Here is an 18,728-nt window from a genome sequence, read left to right on the forward strand (position 1 = left end):
GCCTGAGGCAGGAATAACACAGACTGTCTTCCCTAGCGTAATTTTTATGTGCACTACAGGGGCTTTATCCCCTTCTACAATATGTAAAAGTTCTGATTGGGCAGGGTCAGCCCAACTGGCAGATCCTTTAGTGCTGACTAACCAGGTGGCTTTTGCTAAATGTGTATCCTCCCAGCATTTGAAGATCCCACCACCCATTGCTCTCAATGTAGCCTTTAACAGTCCATTGTATTGCTTGATTTTTCCTGAGGCTGGTGCATGACAGGGGATGCGATATACCCACTCATGCTTTTTGGCCCAGGTGTCTATTTCAGAAATGAGTCCTGTTGTCTGACTAATTTCTTTCTGGGGTGCTGTGTCACCACAAGACTTGCTTTTCAAAGCCCAGGACAGTGTTCTGGGCAGTGGCACGGGGCACAAGATGTTTCCAGTCATCCGGTGGTTGCTTCCACCATTGTAAGCACACAGTGCTTGCCTTGGCGAGTGTGTGGGAGCATGATATAGTCAATCTGCCAGGCCTCCCATATTTATATTTCAGCCTTTGTCCTCTATACCACAGGGGCTTTAACCACTTGGCTTGCTTAATTGCAGCATGTTTCACATTCATGGATAACCTGCAAGTCCACCCCTCAATCACAAGCCCATCTATATGTTGCATCTCTTCCCTGATGGCCTGAGGTATCATGGGCCCACTGAGCTATAAATAATTCACTCACATTGCCAGTCCAGATGCACCTGAGCCTCTTCAATCTTAGCAGCCTGATCCACCTGCTGGTTGTTTTGATGTTCTTCAGTGGCCTGACTCTTGGCTACATGAGCCTCTACATGACATACTTCCACAACCAGGTTCTCTAGCCGGGATGCAGTATCTTGCCACAGTGCAGCGGCCCAGATGGGCTTACCTCTGCATTGCCTTGGTGCAGCTTCCAAGCTCTGCTTCTGTTGCTGCAACCACCCCCACAGGGCATTTGCCACCATCCATGAGGCAGTACAGAGATAAAGTATTGGCCATTTTTCTCATTCAGCAACGTCTAAAGCCAGCTGGATGTCTTTCACCTCTGCAAACTGACTTGATTCACCTTTTCCTTCAGTGGTTTCTGCAACTTGTCATAAGGGAATCCGCACTGCCACCTTCCACCTCCGATGCTTTCCTACAATATGGCAGGACCCATCAGTAAACAAGGCATATTACTTCTCATTTTCTGGTAATTTATTATACAGTGAGGCCTCTTCAGTATGCATCACCTCCTCTGGTGACTCTCCAAAATCTTTGCCTTCTGGCCAGTCCATGATCACTTCCAAGATTCCTGGACAACTGGGGTTTTCTATTTGAGCTTGTTGTGTGATCAGTGTGACCCACTTACTCCACATAGCATCAGCTGTATAATGTGTAGAGGAGACCCTCCATTTGAACATCCAGCCCAGCACCAGCAACTGGGGTGCTAACAGGAGCTGTGCTTCAGTACCAACCACTTTTGAGGCAGCTCGAACCCCTTCATATGCTGCCAGTATCTTTTTTAGTTGGAGTATAGCTGGCCTCGGGTCCTCTGTATCCCTAATTCCAGAAGCACAGGGGTGAACCTCAGTTCTCCCCAGGTGCTTTCTGCCAGAGACTCCAGGTAGGGCCATTCTCCCCAGCTGCAGTATAGAGCACATTTTTAACATCTTGCATTGCCCAGACAGGCCCAAGGGTTACTGCATGAACTATCGCCTATTTAATTTGTTCAAAGGCTTGTCATTGCTCAGGGCCCCATTTGAAATCATTCTTCTTCTGGGTAACTTGATAGAGAGGGCTTACAATCAGACTATAATTTGGAACGTGCACTCTCCAAAGACCCACAATGCCTAAGAAAGCCTGTGTTTCCTTTTTATTAGTTGGTGGAGACATAGCTGCTATTTTGTTGATCACACCTACTGGGATCTGATGACATCCATCTTGCCATTTTATTTCTAAAAACTGGATCTCTTGTGCAGGTCCCTTGACCTTACTTTTTTTTTTTTTTATGGCAAAACCAGCCTTCAGAAGGATTTGAACTATTTTCTTCCCTTTCTCAAAAACTTCTCCTGCTGTGTTGCCCCATATGATGATGTCATCAATGTATTGCAGGTGTTCTGGCACCCTGTTCCATTGCAGTCTGGATCAGTCCATAGCAATCACTGGGACTGTGTTTCTACCCCTGGGGCAGTTGATTCCAGGTGTATTGGACACCCCTCCAAGTGAAAGCGAACAGTGGCTGGCAGTCTGCTGCCAAAGGGGTTGAGAAAAACACATTAGCAATATCAGTTGTGGCGTACCACTTGGCTGCCTTTGACTTCAGTTCATATTGAAGTTCTAGCATGTCTGGCACAGCAGCACTCAGCCACAGCGTGACTTTATTCAGGCCATAAGAGTCTACTGTTGGCCTCCATTCTCCATTAGACTTTTGCACTGTCCATATGGGGCTGTTGAAGGGTGAGCGAGTCTTGCTGATCACTCCTTGGGTCTCCAGTTGGTCAATCAGCTTATGGATGGGAATCGGGGAGACTCGGTTGGTGTGATATCGCTGCCGGTGCACCGCTGTGGTAGCAATTGGCACCTGTTGTTCTTCAACCCTCAGCAACGCCACAATTGAAGGGTCCTCCGAAAGACCAAGCAAGGTAGACAGCTGCTTAGTTTCCTCTGTCTCCACAACAGCTATACCAAAAGCCCACCATACCCCTTTGGGTCCTTGAAATACCCTCTCCTGAGACAATCTATGCCAAGATGCACAGAGCCTCTGGGCCAGTCACAATGGGGTGTTTTTGCCACTCTTTCCCAGCTAGACTTACTTCAGCCTCCAATACAGTTAGCTGTTGGGATCCCCCTGTCACACCAGAAATAAAAATGGTTTCTGCCCCTTTATAGCTTGATGGCATTAGGGTACACTGTGTACCGGTGTCCACTAGAGCTTTATACTCCCGTGCGTCTGACATGCCAGGCCATCAGATCCACACAGTCCAGTAAACCTGGTTGTCCCTCTCCTCCACCTGGCTGGAGGCAGGGCCCCTCCAGTACTGGTCATAGGATTCTCTACTCACTCCTTGTAAAAACAGATTAGAATTCCTTTCCATAGGATAATAAGCAAGATCAGCCCTTCCGCTCTGCCTGGGGAACTGCCAACTGGAGACTGGAGCAGCAATTTGCCTGGAGGTACCCCCATTTGTGATTGGTTTTCCTTGCAATTCATGTACCTGTGCCTCTAGGGTCAAGGTAGATTTTCCACCCCACTTCATGTCCTTTCTGTGGTCCCACAGGTAAAACCACAGGGTACTCTGTGGTGTGTACCCTCTATATCCTCTCTCTTGAGCAGAAGAATGCTTACTCGTAATAGCTGAGATACCGGTCTGTAGAAGTGGGGAGTAGGACCTATCCTCTTTGAGTTGCTGGAGCTCCTGGAACTGTTTTTCCAAATAGGTTTTCGGACTTTTGGGGCAGTTTTTCCATAACTGAGATGCAGGCCCATAGGGAGGAAGAGAGATTTTCTTCACATCTTGCTAGAGTTGGAGAGCCATTTTGTCCACTGTCAGTGCCTCTTCATCTTTTCAGGCCAGTACTGCCAATGAGTTGGCATACGATGGTGCGCTCCATACAAATTTCCACCACATGGGTCTTGTGCACTGGACTTCATCTTGACCTGTGGGTACCTGCGCATTGTCTGGGTTATAATAAATCATCTGTAGCATGGCTAATTCCCTCATGTACTGGACACCTCTCTCCATGGTGGTCCACTTGCCTAGGTGACATGTAACATTTTTCTTGAAGGGATACCTTTCCTTCACACTTGACAGGAATCGCCTCCAGAGGCTGAGGATTTGTGTCCCTTTTCCAATTGCTTTGTCAATGCCCCCTTCCCTAGAAAGTGATCCCAGCTGCTTGGCTTCCCTACCCTCTAATTCCAGGCTACTAGCCACATCATCCCAGCATTGGAGCAGCCAGGTGATAATGTGCTCACCTGGACAACCGCTGAAATTTTTTCGCATATCCCTTAGCTCATTCAGGGATAGGGATCGAATGGTTACCTCTTGCTCTGCCTCTTCCTCCTGTTCTTGTGATGGCCCTGCTTCATCCTCCTTTACTAAACAAGCTGACTTTTGTGTCCATTTCTTCTTGTGTATAGGGGCAACTGATACTGGCACTGGTTGATTCTCTGGTTCAGCTGCATCACCCATCACCAGGGTTTGAGTAGCCACAGTGCTTGTCAAAACCAGGACAGGGATCAAACCTATTAACCTGCACACCCATCTCTGGCAGCCGCTCCAGCACACTGCCTAACAATTAACTTTCACAGTTCCTCTCCATGCCTCTTTCTGCTCCCCATAGGATATTACTGGTTTTGAAATATCTTGCTATACTCACACATGCAGTGGCTCACAAGACTACTTATTAAACACTGGGGACATCAGGACACTCCAGAATCAGTTCTTACCAGGCCTTCCCCAGGTTTAATGTTGGTTAAATGAACCTCCTCCAGACACGCACACTGGCTCATCAATGGATCTGTAGTTGATCGGATGGCTTTATCGCAAATGCCATTTAAAGTCTTGGCCTACAATGAGAACATACAAAAAACAGCTACAAAACTTCTCTCCAGGCTTTTTCCTCTTTCAGTTTTCAAAAACATAAAGGAAATGAGTTCTAAAACTTGGTCCACTAATAAAGCATAGTTAAGAATCACCGAAATAGAAGATTCATTTGTACAGATTTATTCTACAGCCCATTTATTTTCTTACTGTAACCTAGTACAAACAACCTGTTTCCATCAGTGCCACCTCATCATCGCTAACAGATGTCAACACATCCTCTGTTTAAAAAAATAAACACAAGGTATAGCAAAAAAATTGGGTTTGGGGTTTGTTTACTTTAATGAAAATATAACCCTTTAAAGTATTGAAACATTTTGATAATCAATTGACAGTTTTTCATACTGTTCTTTATTTCTGCTGTGAGAATAAAATTGGCCAAGTGTCAGAAAAAGTGAGGTGCTAGCCACTGACTTATCTGCACAAAGCTTTACAGCATAAGGTATGACATCTAGCACTTAAGCGTTTCAGCATTACTTGTCTGCACCATGCCTCTGAACTGACCTCTTCTGGAATGCTTACACAGGCAAGGTTCATATTTCCTTTTGACCAAAACATACTGATCCTAAGCCAATGTTATAACTAAAGGCGAATTCTGACTTTGTGTGCGTGTCAGTGAAGTCAGGGGCAGAATGGCTTTGTCTTGTAGAACTTTTAACTAGCAGAATGGCTAATTAATCAGAAAAACAAATCTGTGCCCTCCCTACACTCACAAATTTCATTAATGCCCCACAGTGTGTTTTGGGTCTTCACATTAACTGAAGCAATACTGAAACTCAAAGTAGGTTACAAAAGCTTAAAGGAGAGGCGAGGGAGGATTAGTAGACAGCACAGTAGTTAGTTATACACAATTTGGGAAGGAGCAAGGTAAGCCACCTTTCCACAAGGGGTTTGAATCCTTCAGTCAAAGTAGACATAGGTAATTACAGGATGGGGGGACCTGTCTCGTAGGAATATATTTTTTTGGATTACAATGGTCCCTGGAAACAATAGTTCCAACATTTTTGGTTTGTTTTACATCAGATTTATAGAGCAGCAATAAAATAAATCAAAACAATGCCTAAGTGTGAATGTGAGGAACTGCTCAAACAAGGGAACTCCAAACAACAATACCTACTTCCAGAGTGGGTGTGCACAAATGGAAAAAGAAAGATGCAAAAAACTCCCTTTTACGTGGTCTCATTATTTATGGACAAAATTATTTTTAGTTATTGTGCTACTAAATTCTTAAGCATCTATGAGCTAGCGGAAGGCCTTATCAAAGAGCACAGCCTGGTTCATGTCAAAAGCAGGAAGCGATGATTAACTGTTACAAAATAAAAAAAAGCATTCCATTACGCTCCTCATTTGGTCACAGGGCTGCTTCAAACAACCCTGAAAACTCAAGCTCAAGTACAAAGACAGAACTTCAGTTCTGTGGCAGGGCAGTTCTTTTATATGAAGAAGCTTAATTAGCCTTATTAAGGCACTAAATGCACATCACAGGCATAATTGGTTTATTTAACCTACGATCATTCTACAGTACTCCCCTGCCTTGAAAATTTGAGGTCTAAGTTCTCTTGAAAAAATAGCTGTGCAATGAAACTTTAAGGAATACTTGACTCCATGCTATTACACACACTACCCATCTGTTCAAATTTCATTGATTTCCTCTACAGTAAAGAATATTCACAAAATGGCCCATAACAATGTTTACTTGCATGACATGCTTGTATGTGTGGGATTGGAAAGCTGTTGTGAATACAGTCAGCATAGAAGCTACCGAAATAAATGTGAATGCAGGCAGCTGAGTTTCAACAGAAATGTGTACTTACTACAGCCTGAACTTTATCTTCCATGTCAGCGACAGTGCAGTCCTAAAAACAAAACGAGAACAAAAGCCCTACATTAACCAATAAACATGTAAACACATCATCTCTGAAAACTCTGCAGAACTGACACTTTAACCTCAAACTGAAATAGAGTTATTCATGCTGCAGGGATTAATCAGATTAGTTTCACCCAGTAGGGCTCAAATGTACTGTTAAACAACTATTTTCTGGCCCTGGTAGAAAGCAATAATAAACCTTGATAACTAAGAGAACATGGGATTCAATTACAGCAGCAGACTCCTCCAGAGAAGCAGAACCCTGCACAATAAAACTAGACTCTCAGAAGGCCAGGCACACAAGTTTGCCTTACACTGATAAACCCTGACTCAGGTGCTTCTCTGTCCCAGGCATCAAAACGAATCTAAAACATATTGTTAAAAATAGAATGAAAAGTGATTTTTTTTAAAATATGCTATCAATTCCTGAGGGCCAGAGGACTACACAGAAAGCATTATTTACACAGCCCAGGTACCAAAATTCTTTGGACTGAAACAAGTTCATGTAACAAACTACAGAAGTCGTCGTTGTTTTCTGCAAGGCAAGAAGAGCTGAACTACAGAATGGTATTAGATTCTCAAATTAAAAAGTTAAAACAGCAAGTAAATAATGAAACAAGATTTACAATATCTATAGGGAGAAAACCCCCAAACCCTAAGCATTTAAACAAGCTCAAATTCCAAGATATTTGCCCTTAACATCTCAACCTGCGTAACTACCATACAATGCCCAAGAGATGCATCCAGGAGCTGTGAATTGAAGCTGTTCTGTATTTCTGATCATCCTCAACAGTGCTTCTGTTCCCTCCTAACTCTATTCTGTGCTTTTAAATACAGAAGTCCAAAAAAACCATACAGTCCTCCAGATACAACCACACCAGGCATATATAAAACAGCTCTGCTATCTTCTCTGTTGTAATGACCACCAAGAACCGAGGTCACACTTTTTTACATTCTGTCAAAAGCCTCAAGACATTACTACAAAGTTTAGACTCCATCATAGTGCATCAGCATAATTTTTCTCTGCATGAATCAATAGTGACTGTCACCTATCATCATGCAACCCAGTTGCTCAGTATTGCAAAGTCCTTCTGCTCCTCTTCATTTCTACTTACACTAATTATTATTTTAAGCTTAAAGTTTGCCATAAAACTTTAAGAAACAGTGGAGTAAACTCTGTTCTTTGTATCTATATAGCTGTCATTAAAGTCAACTGGAATCTTACTGCATTCCTACCTTGCTTTATTATTCACCCACTTTTACACATCGTTTATGATTAAGCAAAGCAGCATTGGTTCCACAAGAGCCACTCTGGTCTCTTCTCCACTATGACAACTGACCATTTGTTCCTACACTCTATTGCCTAATAAGAAATAATACTGAAGTCTAAAAACTCACCTAAAGATTCTTCAATTGTATTTCTCTTTTCCACATCAGTGGACTCCTTTGGACCATTCTAATGTATCTGCAGTGTCCCAGTACAAAATAGTGCTGATTCTTCCCCCATTAATGCTTGCTCTCTTATGCACTAATCCCATGTTTTATTATAGCTCATATCAAATTGGCAGAGAAGTACTCTGATGCTTTTTAGTAGGCTTGGGTTATATTTGCCAACTTCCATTCCCCTGCCATCAAAGGCCAATTTAACTGACAGATTAGACACCGTTTTTAGTAGTTTGATTAATATAGTTCAGCAATCTCATAACTCAGTTCCTGTAGCGCTCTTGGGTGAACACCATCTGCTACTAGAAATGCTTACTGTTCTGCTTCACAGTCTGCAAATCTGTAGCTGTAAACCACTGACTTTCTGCAATTGCACACACAGTGCCCAAACAAGAAGGGCATTCAGCAGCAAGTTCAAACTGGTGCACCTTTGAACTTATAATATCCAGACACTATCCTTTCACAATGATCCAACTGATATAACTGTATATCATCATAGCGTGACAACTCACAGGATGCTGCTGTCCTTTGACATCATCCCCTCAAAACAGGGAGAGAATCACCCACGTCACAGGACATGGTCCTTCAGAGTTCAAACAATATATGGCCATGGACTAACGGCTACGAGCAAGTTCAGCAGGAACTGAAGCGTGCACACAATGCTTCACAGCCAAAGGAGTGGCATGCTGTCAGAACAGTTTCAAAGACAGGCAGTATTATTCAGAGAGCGAAACGATGTCATTTGCCAAGATTGCCACAGCTACTACATGTCCATTTAGCCAATACCAATACAAGCACCCATCACACAGCTGATAAATGGTAAGTTTTGAACAAAACAGTGTGGTCTCACACTACTGGCAGAAAAAGCCTGGCTAGCGGGATTTGTGTTGTAAAGGTGACAGCTCCTTCAATTACATGCCGCATTTCCCATCTGATGGCTAAAACACTCTCTATGGGACAAGACCCAAGGAGTCTGCAAGCATAGCTATAATAACCAATGGAGTCATATTTTTTGTTTAGAGTTAGCACTGATAACTGTTTTTCAACATGTTGTTTGGAACTTGAAAATCCTCAGATGCAGACCAACTATTTCAAAACCTAACCCTCTTTCCATTAAAGCTCAAGAAAATACGAATAGCCTTCAAACCACAGTCACTTAAAATACAGCTAGCAATCACAAAATTGGAAATTAAGAGGCAGGGAACAGAGGGACAGACACAACAACTCAGAAAAACGGACAACTGAAACTGACTTTCATGGACCTTCAAACTTTCAAGTCCAAGTTTCAAGTCCTTCCAGTTAGCACTCTGTGCACAGCGAGCACATTAATTTCCCAAACACCCCCTTTCCTTCCCTTTTGGAAAGCAAAGAGGAAAAGAAATCAGCTGACCTTCTGAACAGTAGTAGTGAGATCCAAGCAGAGCTGAATGATTCTGTTCTTCATTGAAGAAAAGTCAGCAATACCTGTAAACGGGGTCCTGCAACAAGAGAAAATTCCCCTTAGATCAAAGGGACCAGTCTTCTCCCATCCTACCTTATCAGTGACAAATTACACACAAGAGCAAGAGCTGAAACTCTGACATCCACACAAGCATGAGGATACAGTATTACAATATAAATATTCCTGACTGCACAGTCCTGCTCTGTCCTTTCACCAAAACTGGTGCATGTCTAGCCCTGTGGTAAGCAAGTTTGGAGGGCAAAACCAGAAGAAACGGACAATTTTCCAAACTACAGTTCTCTCAGCTGCATGCTCAAGTCAGATCATACTGACTGTGTTGTAAAAATCACACCCTTGGGTTTGCCAGTGAGTGGATTTCTAACTTCCAAGTCTTTGATTAGAGAGATTCTCTAAAAGAAGAAAAATGGATTTTCACATTTTACACACAGAGCTGCAGTGAGTCTCAGTCTTAGAGAAAGATCATTATAGGTAGTGCTGCTTTAGAGCCTATAGTGCCTCACCTCAGACCCTCCAGGCAGCTGAAAGAGCTAGAAGGTGGGGGGGTGGGAGGTGGAAATAACCCCAGCAGGTTTGGAAATGGACACGCCATCTCGCTGACAGTGAGTTGCAGAAGAAATTTAGGGTGAGCTGCCAACAACAGGGTGAGAGGAGAGGACCAGGTGAGAGGCACAAGCTGTTAACAGCACTGCCTGGACACGGAACCAACTCCTTGCTGGAGAACAGGGATATTAAAGGATAAAAGTGCTCCTTGCTTGCTGGTCCCCATGCAGCTCTCTTCCTAACCTTCCTTCTCAGGAAAGCTGGCAAGGGGCTTGAGAATTTATGTTCATCTGTTATCATGGACAGCATCCAGGCCAGCACCCGACCCGCTCTGTTGCCTGTTTGCTTCCGCTGCAGCTGTCACAAAACAACTCGGGGTCTTGGGGGGGGAGTCTCTCCCACTGCTCAATTTCCAAATCACAGAGCTAAGGCCACAATTTCAGCAGAACATTAAAAATTCTTTTAGAAAAGGACCTGCCAATGACAAGCAATTTAGAATGTAGGAAAGGGAGAGGAGTAAGTCACATATATGAGAAACTGACCTGAACAGGAAGACTCCTTCTTTTATAAATTCCAGTTTGGATACAATGTTAACAGTTTCACTGGTTTTAGCAAGAGCAGAAGCACAAGAGTAGACACCCTAGACCAAGTTTTTTCACTAGAGGCCTTCTGGCACCACCAAAAAAAAGGCGTGAGCAAGATCAAGATCTTTACACCCAAGCATCTAGAAATTGCCCTACAAGGAGAAGCAATTCATTACAGCAGTAAATTAGAACACAAAGATTTTATTCTTACCTGTCCAACCATGCAAGCAAGGCTTTAGCAGCACCAATAAGCTCTACCACAGAAGTAAGGAATTCATTGGGGGGCTTGCGAGAGGTATTTCCATCATAATTTGAACTTTTCCTACGGCTGCTGATGTAATTTTGCAGATTGTTGGATGATGCTCGCAGCTTGAGAACCAGGTTCTTCATATTGTCTGTTTCAAGGCCATAGTTCTGCAAAGAATGTTATTAAGCTTCATAAATCTCCCTATTGAGTCATCCTATTTATTATACCACAAGTTACAAACTCATATGGGGATGAAAGGTCTGAGAATTTGCCCAATTCTTTTTTTTCCTGCTTTTTGCAAAAATGCCTTCTAAGATTTGTTCTACACTACAGCCACTAAAGAATACTTTTGTGGGTGCCAAACCCCCCTAATTTCTGACAACAATGACATCTGAGGACACTTTTCAATCCGAATGAAGTCCCAATGTCCTATCGGATGTCATTCACCTTTAAGATGTAGTTGGAGTAACAGGATTGTGTTGTTTTTCTTTTTGTTAAGGGAAAGTAAATGTTTTTGCTTAAAATGTTTTCTATACTGTGGTACATAAACACTGAAGTAATATTTCATTCACAACTAAAGATAAGTTTAATCTGGAAAGAGATAAAAACATCAACAGGAAGCAAATGTAATTTCACAGTCAAAAGCTGGAATAAATATTTGGATCACAAGTTTTCAGTAACTGTGCTCCTTGGTTACAGCAGGGCAATTATTTACAAGTTTGAGGAGTGCATTAACACTATACATAGATAATTAAAATCATTCTTAGACATTGTATTTTTTATTCAACAGCATCTTTATAAAAATTTTTTAAACCTTAAAAATCTAAGTCCTGCCTGTAACTTCAACTTCATACATTCAAATACAAACCACATTCCGTAATATTACAATCCTGTTGTTTTAAGCAACATGTTGATCATCTCATTCCAAACACATCAGAAATGCTATACTGTATCTGTTCTGAAGGCAACTCAATCTCATAATCAAGATTTTCTTCTTTTTGCTGTCATTTTTGCAAATGTGTGAATTATGTAGCAATATGTTGCCGAGTATCTTTGCGTTTGTGTTATCCCACCTTGCAAAACCTGTGGGTATCTTCTGAAATTTAAGTCCCAGGCAATGCTTTTAGGGTGAAAATTCCTACTTTTAAAAACAAACAAAAACCCACAACTACACCAAAGCAAAACAAAAAAAACCCCACCACCAAAACAAAAAACAAAACAAAAACCCACCACCCACAAATACAAAAAACCCTGTCTTTCTCTATTCTTTTACTGCTGCAGATTCTGCTACCAACCTCCAGGTTCCGCAGTTTAGTCAGCTATACTATCTACTCTTTCTCCTTTCCCCCTCAAAGAACTAAAGCAACTAGAGCAAATCTTAATTCCCTTCAATTCCACATTTCCAGGGGTTCCCAGTACCTCGATTCAGGATCACAGCCAGCTCACCCAGGCTGCAGGGGAGCTCAGGAGGTCTCAGTCCAAACTCCTGTTCACAGCAGGCTCAGCTGTGAGCCCAGACCAGCTTGTTCAGGGCTTTATCCAGGCAGGTCTTGAAAACCTCTTAAGGACAGACTGCACAACCCTTCTGGGCAACCTGATCCACCGTCTGACTGTCCTCAGAGTAAGAAAGTGTCTCCTTATACCCAGCCTTAACCTCTCATTTCAACTTCTGCCCAAAGTCCCTCATCCTTCTGCCATGCACCACCACAAACAGCCCAGGTCTGTCATCCTGCCAACCATCTTGCCCCCCACTGTAGGTGCTAGGGACCTGCTGTTAGGCCTCCCTGAAGCCGTCTCTTCCCAGGCTGAAGAAGTCCTAGTCCCTCAGCCTCTCCTCACAGGTGAGTACTCCAGCCCTGACCAACCTGGTAGTCCTCCACTGAGCTTGCTCTGGTTTGTCTTTCCTGTACTTGGGCACAGGGGCACATGTAGACTAATGAGGGCCGAGTAAAGGGCAATAATCACTTCCCTCCCTCTCCTGGCCATGCTCCCATTAATGCAGCCCAGGATGCTGCAGACTTCTTTGCTACCAGGGCACACTGCTGGCTTGTGGGTCTATTCCCTCCACAGTCAAGCATCCATAAGACAAGCTGGAATATCTTAGATTAAGTCATTTACAAAAGATTAAACAGAACCTTCACCCCAAAGAAACAAAGCAGTGTAAGGAGAGGTTTCAGCTACTCAGCTACCTTTAAAATACCTACCACTTCCTATGGACAAGATCCCAATGGGTGTAAGTTACACAAGGGCCTCCCTCCTCCCCCTGAGGGCTCTTGGCAAGGAAGTACCCTTAAAGTCCAGCCAGGAGTAGGGGTTGAGAGGATATATCCCATTTAAAAAATGCCACTGTTGCAACAGCAAAGGTTATCCTTAAATTTTCCAGGATGACAGAGAGGGAAAGATTTGGATTACCAAACAATGTTAAAGTACTCACACACCATCATGTGTGAACTTGCCACCTTTTAATTTTAGGAGGAAAAAAAAACAAAACCAAAAAAAAACCCCACCACAAACCAAGAGCATCATTCAGATGCATTTCTTGCAGTAGTTTTCTCCTCCTCACAGGACATTGCATATTAGTCTATTTTTGGAGGAATACTTTTTCATCAACAGGTCTGGATGTGCGGTAAGTTCCTGTGACCACAAGAATTTGAAAGTAGCCATGTGCCTGAAATCTCCTCCTTTAAAAGTAGAATTCGAGGACCCTGACCCCTTCTTCCATAAAGGGGCAGAAAATACAAAAGATTTTTTTCTGTACAGGGGTATAACCACCTATTCACTCTGGTCAGAACTTCAGGGAGTCTTCATATATTTCAGGTTTTTCTTTCTGTCATTCAGTTGCAAAAATTGTGCCCACCACCTGTGGGTGTCTGTGATTAGAGATGGCCCCAGCATTTAAGACACATGTTGATATACCAGGTCAGATTTTGGCTTTGGTCCTAAAACATTCACACACTCCTTATCACACCTCTTTCACCTTATTTATACAGCAGGTCAGTCCAGACTGACTTTTCCAGTTCGGCTAGTTTTTAAATAATTTTGTTAAGTAGTTCTCAGTTTTGAGGTGGACTTCAGCAACACAGGTGTTGCCTCTAGAGATACAGGGGCTCCAGCTTATGACTGCAACTGGTTTCCCCAACAGCCTATCAAGAGCACATCACAGCCAAGCTCTCCAGTCACTGCATTAAGCTTTCCTACAGCTTCCCCTAGACACTCTACAGAGTGCACCTGAGGTATCTAAACCAGCAGTTTGTGCTCTAGGAAAAGTCCTGGCTAAGCACTGTGCCTATCCAGCACAACAGGGAGCACGCAACTCTTCAGTACAGGCGACCGAATTCTCCAACTACCGATCAGCCCAGAGGGATGAACTTCCCCAGAACACAGGGTCATCACAACACACCACCTCAGGGTCAGGTGAATGCAAGCACAAAAGATTACTAATCAGAGGACAAGAAAGAAAGGAGGCAGCAGCTGACTTGGATTAATTTAACTTGTCATGGAGCTATAGCCCCAGTTCAGGACAGATAAGAATGTTGATAGCATGGCAGCACACCAAAGAGCCTTCACAGCAACACACAGTTGAAGTGCAAAACTTAGCAGGCTTTTTTAAAAATATTTCTACAGGACTGAGGCTACAATATTTAACAGTATTATTTATGCAACCAAAAGGTTTTAGATGTTGCTCGTGAACCAAAAAACGTTACATTTTCCTATCGCTCCTGATTTAAAACATCAAAGGTGCTTTCATCAAAACACAGGCTGAAGCCAGCAGTCAAGAGCACCCTATATCAAACATTCCCAGGTTGTTACTCATTAACCTGGGGAGCCACACACAGGGCTGGAGCAAGAGACAGCACACACACGTGCACTGGAGTGCGCATGCACACAGGAACGCACTCTTTCTAAACTCCATTACATTTAATGAGAAAAATTACACTGACCAAATAATTGCTCATGGTCAGGCAGGCAATGTAAAATTAAAAAAAAAAGTGTGGCTAACTGAAGTCAAAAGAGCACAGCAGTTGTGTCAGAGCTGACTTGGGCTGATTCAGAGCTCTGCTGCTGCCCAGGGGCAGCATTACCTTCCCCTTCACAGCCATGTTCACATGCCACAGTGTAATGAGCTGGATCTGCTGGCTGATCCAACTGAAAACCAGCTCTGGGGAGAAAAAAAAAAAAAAAAAAAAAAAAAAAACGAAGAAAACCAGAATGCCTTCTCAAAAGCTGATCCAACTCACTGCATGCCTATATAAACACTAGAGTTAACACAAGGTACTGTCACAGTCACCCATTCTTGCTCTCTCCCTTTTACCAGAAATGCATCCTGAAGAATCCTTTGGAGTCCCAAATTTCCTAATAAACAGCACTAAATCTAAGTTGAGACCTCTAGAAAACTGAAATCTTATGAGGTGGTGCATAAACATGGCGCTTTTGACAAAGATTAGCCACAAAGGATAAGTCTTCATGTATGCATGTTCTATTTTATGTTATGATGTTACATTTTGTTGCACTGCAAATATGCTGGCAGAACATTACTACCAGTGAAATTATCAAAAGGCGCAATGCTAAAAACTATGTTCTTTTTGTTTTGTGGTTTCGTTTTTTTTCAGATTGCTTAAAACTAGTATCTCTTCATTCTAACCTCAAGAAAAATCAGCTGCTTTTTTGCTTTGAAACTCTCCCATCATACAACATAGGTAAAGATTCAGAAATCTAATCCAAAGAACACATTAAAAGTCAAAATATTTGCATATAGCTTCCTGTTAATACTTGCATTGTTATTAAGTCCAAACAGGCTAGTCTACTCATCAGGGAATGGGAAGTATTCTGTTTTCACCACCACTCTAGACGCTTTTTGTCCCAATTACTTGGCTGAGAAAGCTTATTTTCTGGATCCCTGCCCCTGCTTTTGTCATCTTGCACAAGTTTAAAAAGCATATTTATGTATGTTTGTTCCCCCCTCCCCCAAATACTTCAGTCAACTAAGAAATGTCTTCCTCCCCTCCCTTTTCTCCCCCAAGTAAATATTGTCATCAACAAGAAGATAGATGCACTCAAGTTGATGGGTTTTTTCCCCTCTGGGGAATTCAGTTTCTTTGCTATGTCCTCTAAATTTCTTAAATAAGTCTTCAACACCTGTTCAAAAAGTCTATTAGACCAGCTCAAGAGCAACAGAAACATGTGCCCACAGGAAACCTTCACTTTTTATCCCTGTCCACACCCTTTCCCACTGCCTCTTCAGCTGCAGCTTTGTTGTCCCTTCAGCCACTGCTAGAAGGAGATCAGAGAACACTGCCACAGCACCACAGCAGCAGAGAAAGATGCATTCATTTCTCTTTCAGCGATACTGGTTCTAGAGTTCACTTACTGCTGCAGCAAACACCATAACTTGCAGACATATTTTCAGCTTGGCAATGTAGCTGCCAAAGAGGGCTCTACCCCTATAAAATCTTTAAAAAAAAAAAAAAAAAAAAGGTGTATTTGGTCATCTACCTTCACACTGTATTTTTACAACTGATCTGCTGAAGCTGGAAAAAAGGTTTGTACCACCAAACCCCCGCCCTCAGCCCTTCCCTCCACCCCCCACCCCACCCCCCCAAGAACAACAACTTTCAAAGCCTGTCCTCAGTCTGGCCCAGGCAATGACACATTTCCACAGTGTAAGCTAAAAACATGGGGGGAAGAGGGAAAAAAAAAATCCCAAAACAGTTCCATTACTTTTTAATTCAAGGCCCCAAAAGTTAGGGAAATATCACTATATATACACACACAAAAAAAACCATCCACTAAGTGATATCAATACACAGACCCACTTTCAAAGAACTCATAGAAGTGGAATAGGGAAACCTTTATTCTTCCACACAAAAAGAAGACACAGCAAAATAAAAAATTGGCTGTCACTAGAACTTAAAACACACCATTCCCTCGGGGGGGAGGAGGGGGGGGGCAGGGAATCAGCAGTGGTTTTCTACAACAAACCTAAAAACTCAAGGCAAGAGGCATCAAGGTGACAAAGGGTATACCTAAAACACAGGAATTCTTCCTCCACCTCTTAAAAGGGAAGAAGGACATTTCAGCTGCAATATGTGAACTCTAATGCATAATGCTCTAGCTTGAGCTGCATTTCACAACGGATTTCCAGAAATGAGTGTGAGGTCAAAACTTTTGTCTACAAAGGAAATTAGAAGGAAATTATAGGAGATAGAACACAGCTTTAGGTTCTGGCAGTCATCCAGCTTTGTTCATTTTATTCTAATATTTTAAAAAGAAGGAAAAAAAGTGCCTTTGGGGGTTGCCACATCCATTACTTGAGTCCAGACTGGATACAGCACATGTACATTTACTAACTCACCAGACACCTTCACTTGCCTGACAGATTATCCCTTCCCGCAACGTGAACTGCATTTCAGGCTAATTATGTTCTTCTAATAGATTTTCAAGTTAAATGTTAAAAATTTTTGATAGGTCAAATACTGAAGAGGAAATAAAACATTTTTCAAATATAAGAGCAACACTTTGGGAAAGATTTCAGATTGTATGAAGTCATTTCATTAAATACACTTCTTTCAGTATAGGCTATCCAGTTTGCTCCTGGTTAAGGAGAACAAATGATCCCTGTAGCACCTCTCTGCAGCAAATAAAGCACACACATCACACAGGCAATAAAGACTCTCCATTTTAAGGAGAGTATGCTCAGTGCTGCAAGTCTTGCCTAATGAAGGGAAAGCGGGCCAGTGCTGGCCGAGGGATCATTGGGCAGCCTTTCCCACCCCTTCTCCCTGATGTAATCATATATACCTCTGGCACCCATATGCTGCATTACATCAAACACGTCTTCAAGACTGTGTCCAAACTACAGCTTTTAAATAAAGCCTGCACTAGCAAAACAATCCAAAATATATTTATTCTTTTCAGAGTGTGTTTGTTTTAAAAGTATCTGTACAGTTATATATCAGGACTAAGACAGAGGAACAGCTTAAGTTCTGAATCCAATGCGAGTTGAACTCGACTGTAACTGAGTTAGCAAAACATTCCTCATTTCAAGAACATTTTCTTCACTTTGTACGTAGACTACAGAATTGTCCTAAACCCATTTCAACTGATGTGAGGAACCATTAGCAGCAGCTGTCATTTCAACAGTACATCTTCTATCTTCTATGACAAATTCACTCTACTCAATAGCCATTTTAATCACCCTGTTCACTAACAAAAGCCACAAGATCTAACAATGCTACTCAGACAACTTCTTTCTTTAGAAGTGCAACCAAACGATTTAGCCTTGCCTCTTATCAGGAAAAAGTTAAAGTGGTAGTAACACAAAACTTGCGAGAATTAAACAAATTCTTACTGTTTTCTTTTACAGCGATGTGTAAATGTGTAACAGAAAGCCAGAGACATGGGTATTCTGTTTTATCAGACTCGCCTTAGTTATTCACCCAAAAGAGCACTTTAAGAAATTCTTTGCGCGTCTGTTCACCACTTAACTAACCAGTGCACACAGGAGATCCACAGCCTCTAGAACCAGCTCCTGGTGTCCAATCCGTGAGACACCCAAGTCTTCAAGGTCCTGGTGAGAAATCTGTAACAGCTGTTCACCATTTATCTTCTCCCGTTCAAATTTATGGACATACTGCTGCAGGCAATCATCCAGGCCTACCAAAACACAAAAGAGAGAGAAAGGGATGCGATTATAAATTTCTATCTTTTCTTCCCCTTCCTCCTGATTAAAAACAAACAAACAAAAAACCCCACACAAACTAAACCACACACCAAAAAAAACCCCCACACAACAAAAAACAAACCCTGCAAAAGGCATAAATTGCAAGTTCATACAATACACGATGCCAAATTATGAAAGAAACTTGCAGCGCAACTGAAGTTGTACCACGGGGGCACAGAAACAGAGCACACAGGCTATGTGGGTCTTTGGGTCACCTAAGAGAATGCACAACCCTCCTGCTCCTTGTGGATCAAGCTCAGCAGTTA

General features: G+C 42.4%; 1 protein-coding gene across 1 annotated transcript in view; it reads right to left on the reverse strand.

Moving 5' to 3' along the window:
• The window catches only part of CNKSR3 (CNKSR family member 3), a 64,128-nt gene that overhangs the window by 14,751 nt on the left and 30,649 nt on the right, over positions 1-18,728 (reverse strand). Inside the window, exons 2-6 of the mRNA XM_069787054.1 lie at positions 18,232-18,395; positions 10,707-10,909; positions 9,300-9,387; positions 6,414-6,455; positions 4,446-4,565 (exon numbers count right to left, since the gene is read on the reverse strand). Coding sequence (XP_069643155.1) covers positions 4,446-4,565; positions 6,414-6,455; positions 9,300-9,387; positions 10,707-10,909; positions 18,232-18,395 — 617 coding nt within the window. The remainder of the gene's footprint in view (positions 1-4,445; positions 4,566-6,413; positions 6,456-9,299; positions 9,388-10,706; positions 10,910-18,231; positions 18,396-18,728) is intronic.

Source organism: Haliaeetus albicilla, chromosome 7, assembly GCF_947461875.1.
Source record: "Haliaeetus albicilla chromosome 7, bHalAlb1.1, whole genome shotgun sequence".
Lineage (NCBI taxonomy): Eukaryota > Metazoa > Chordata > Aves > Accipitriformes > Accipitridae > Haliaeetus > Haliaeetus albicilla.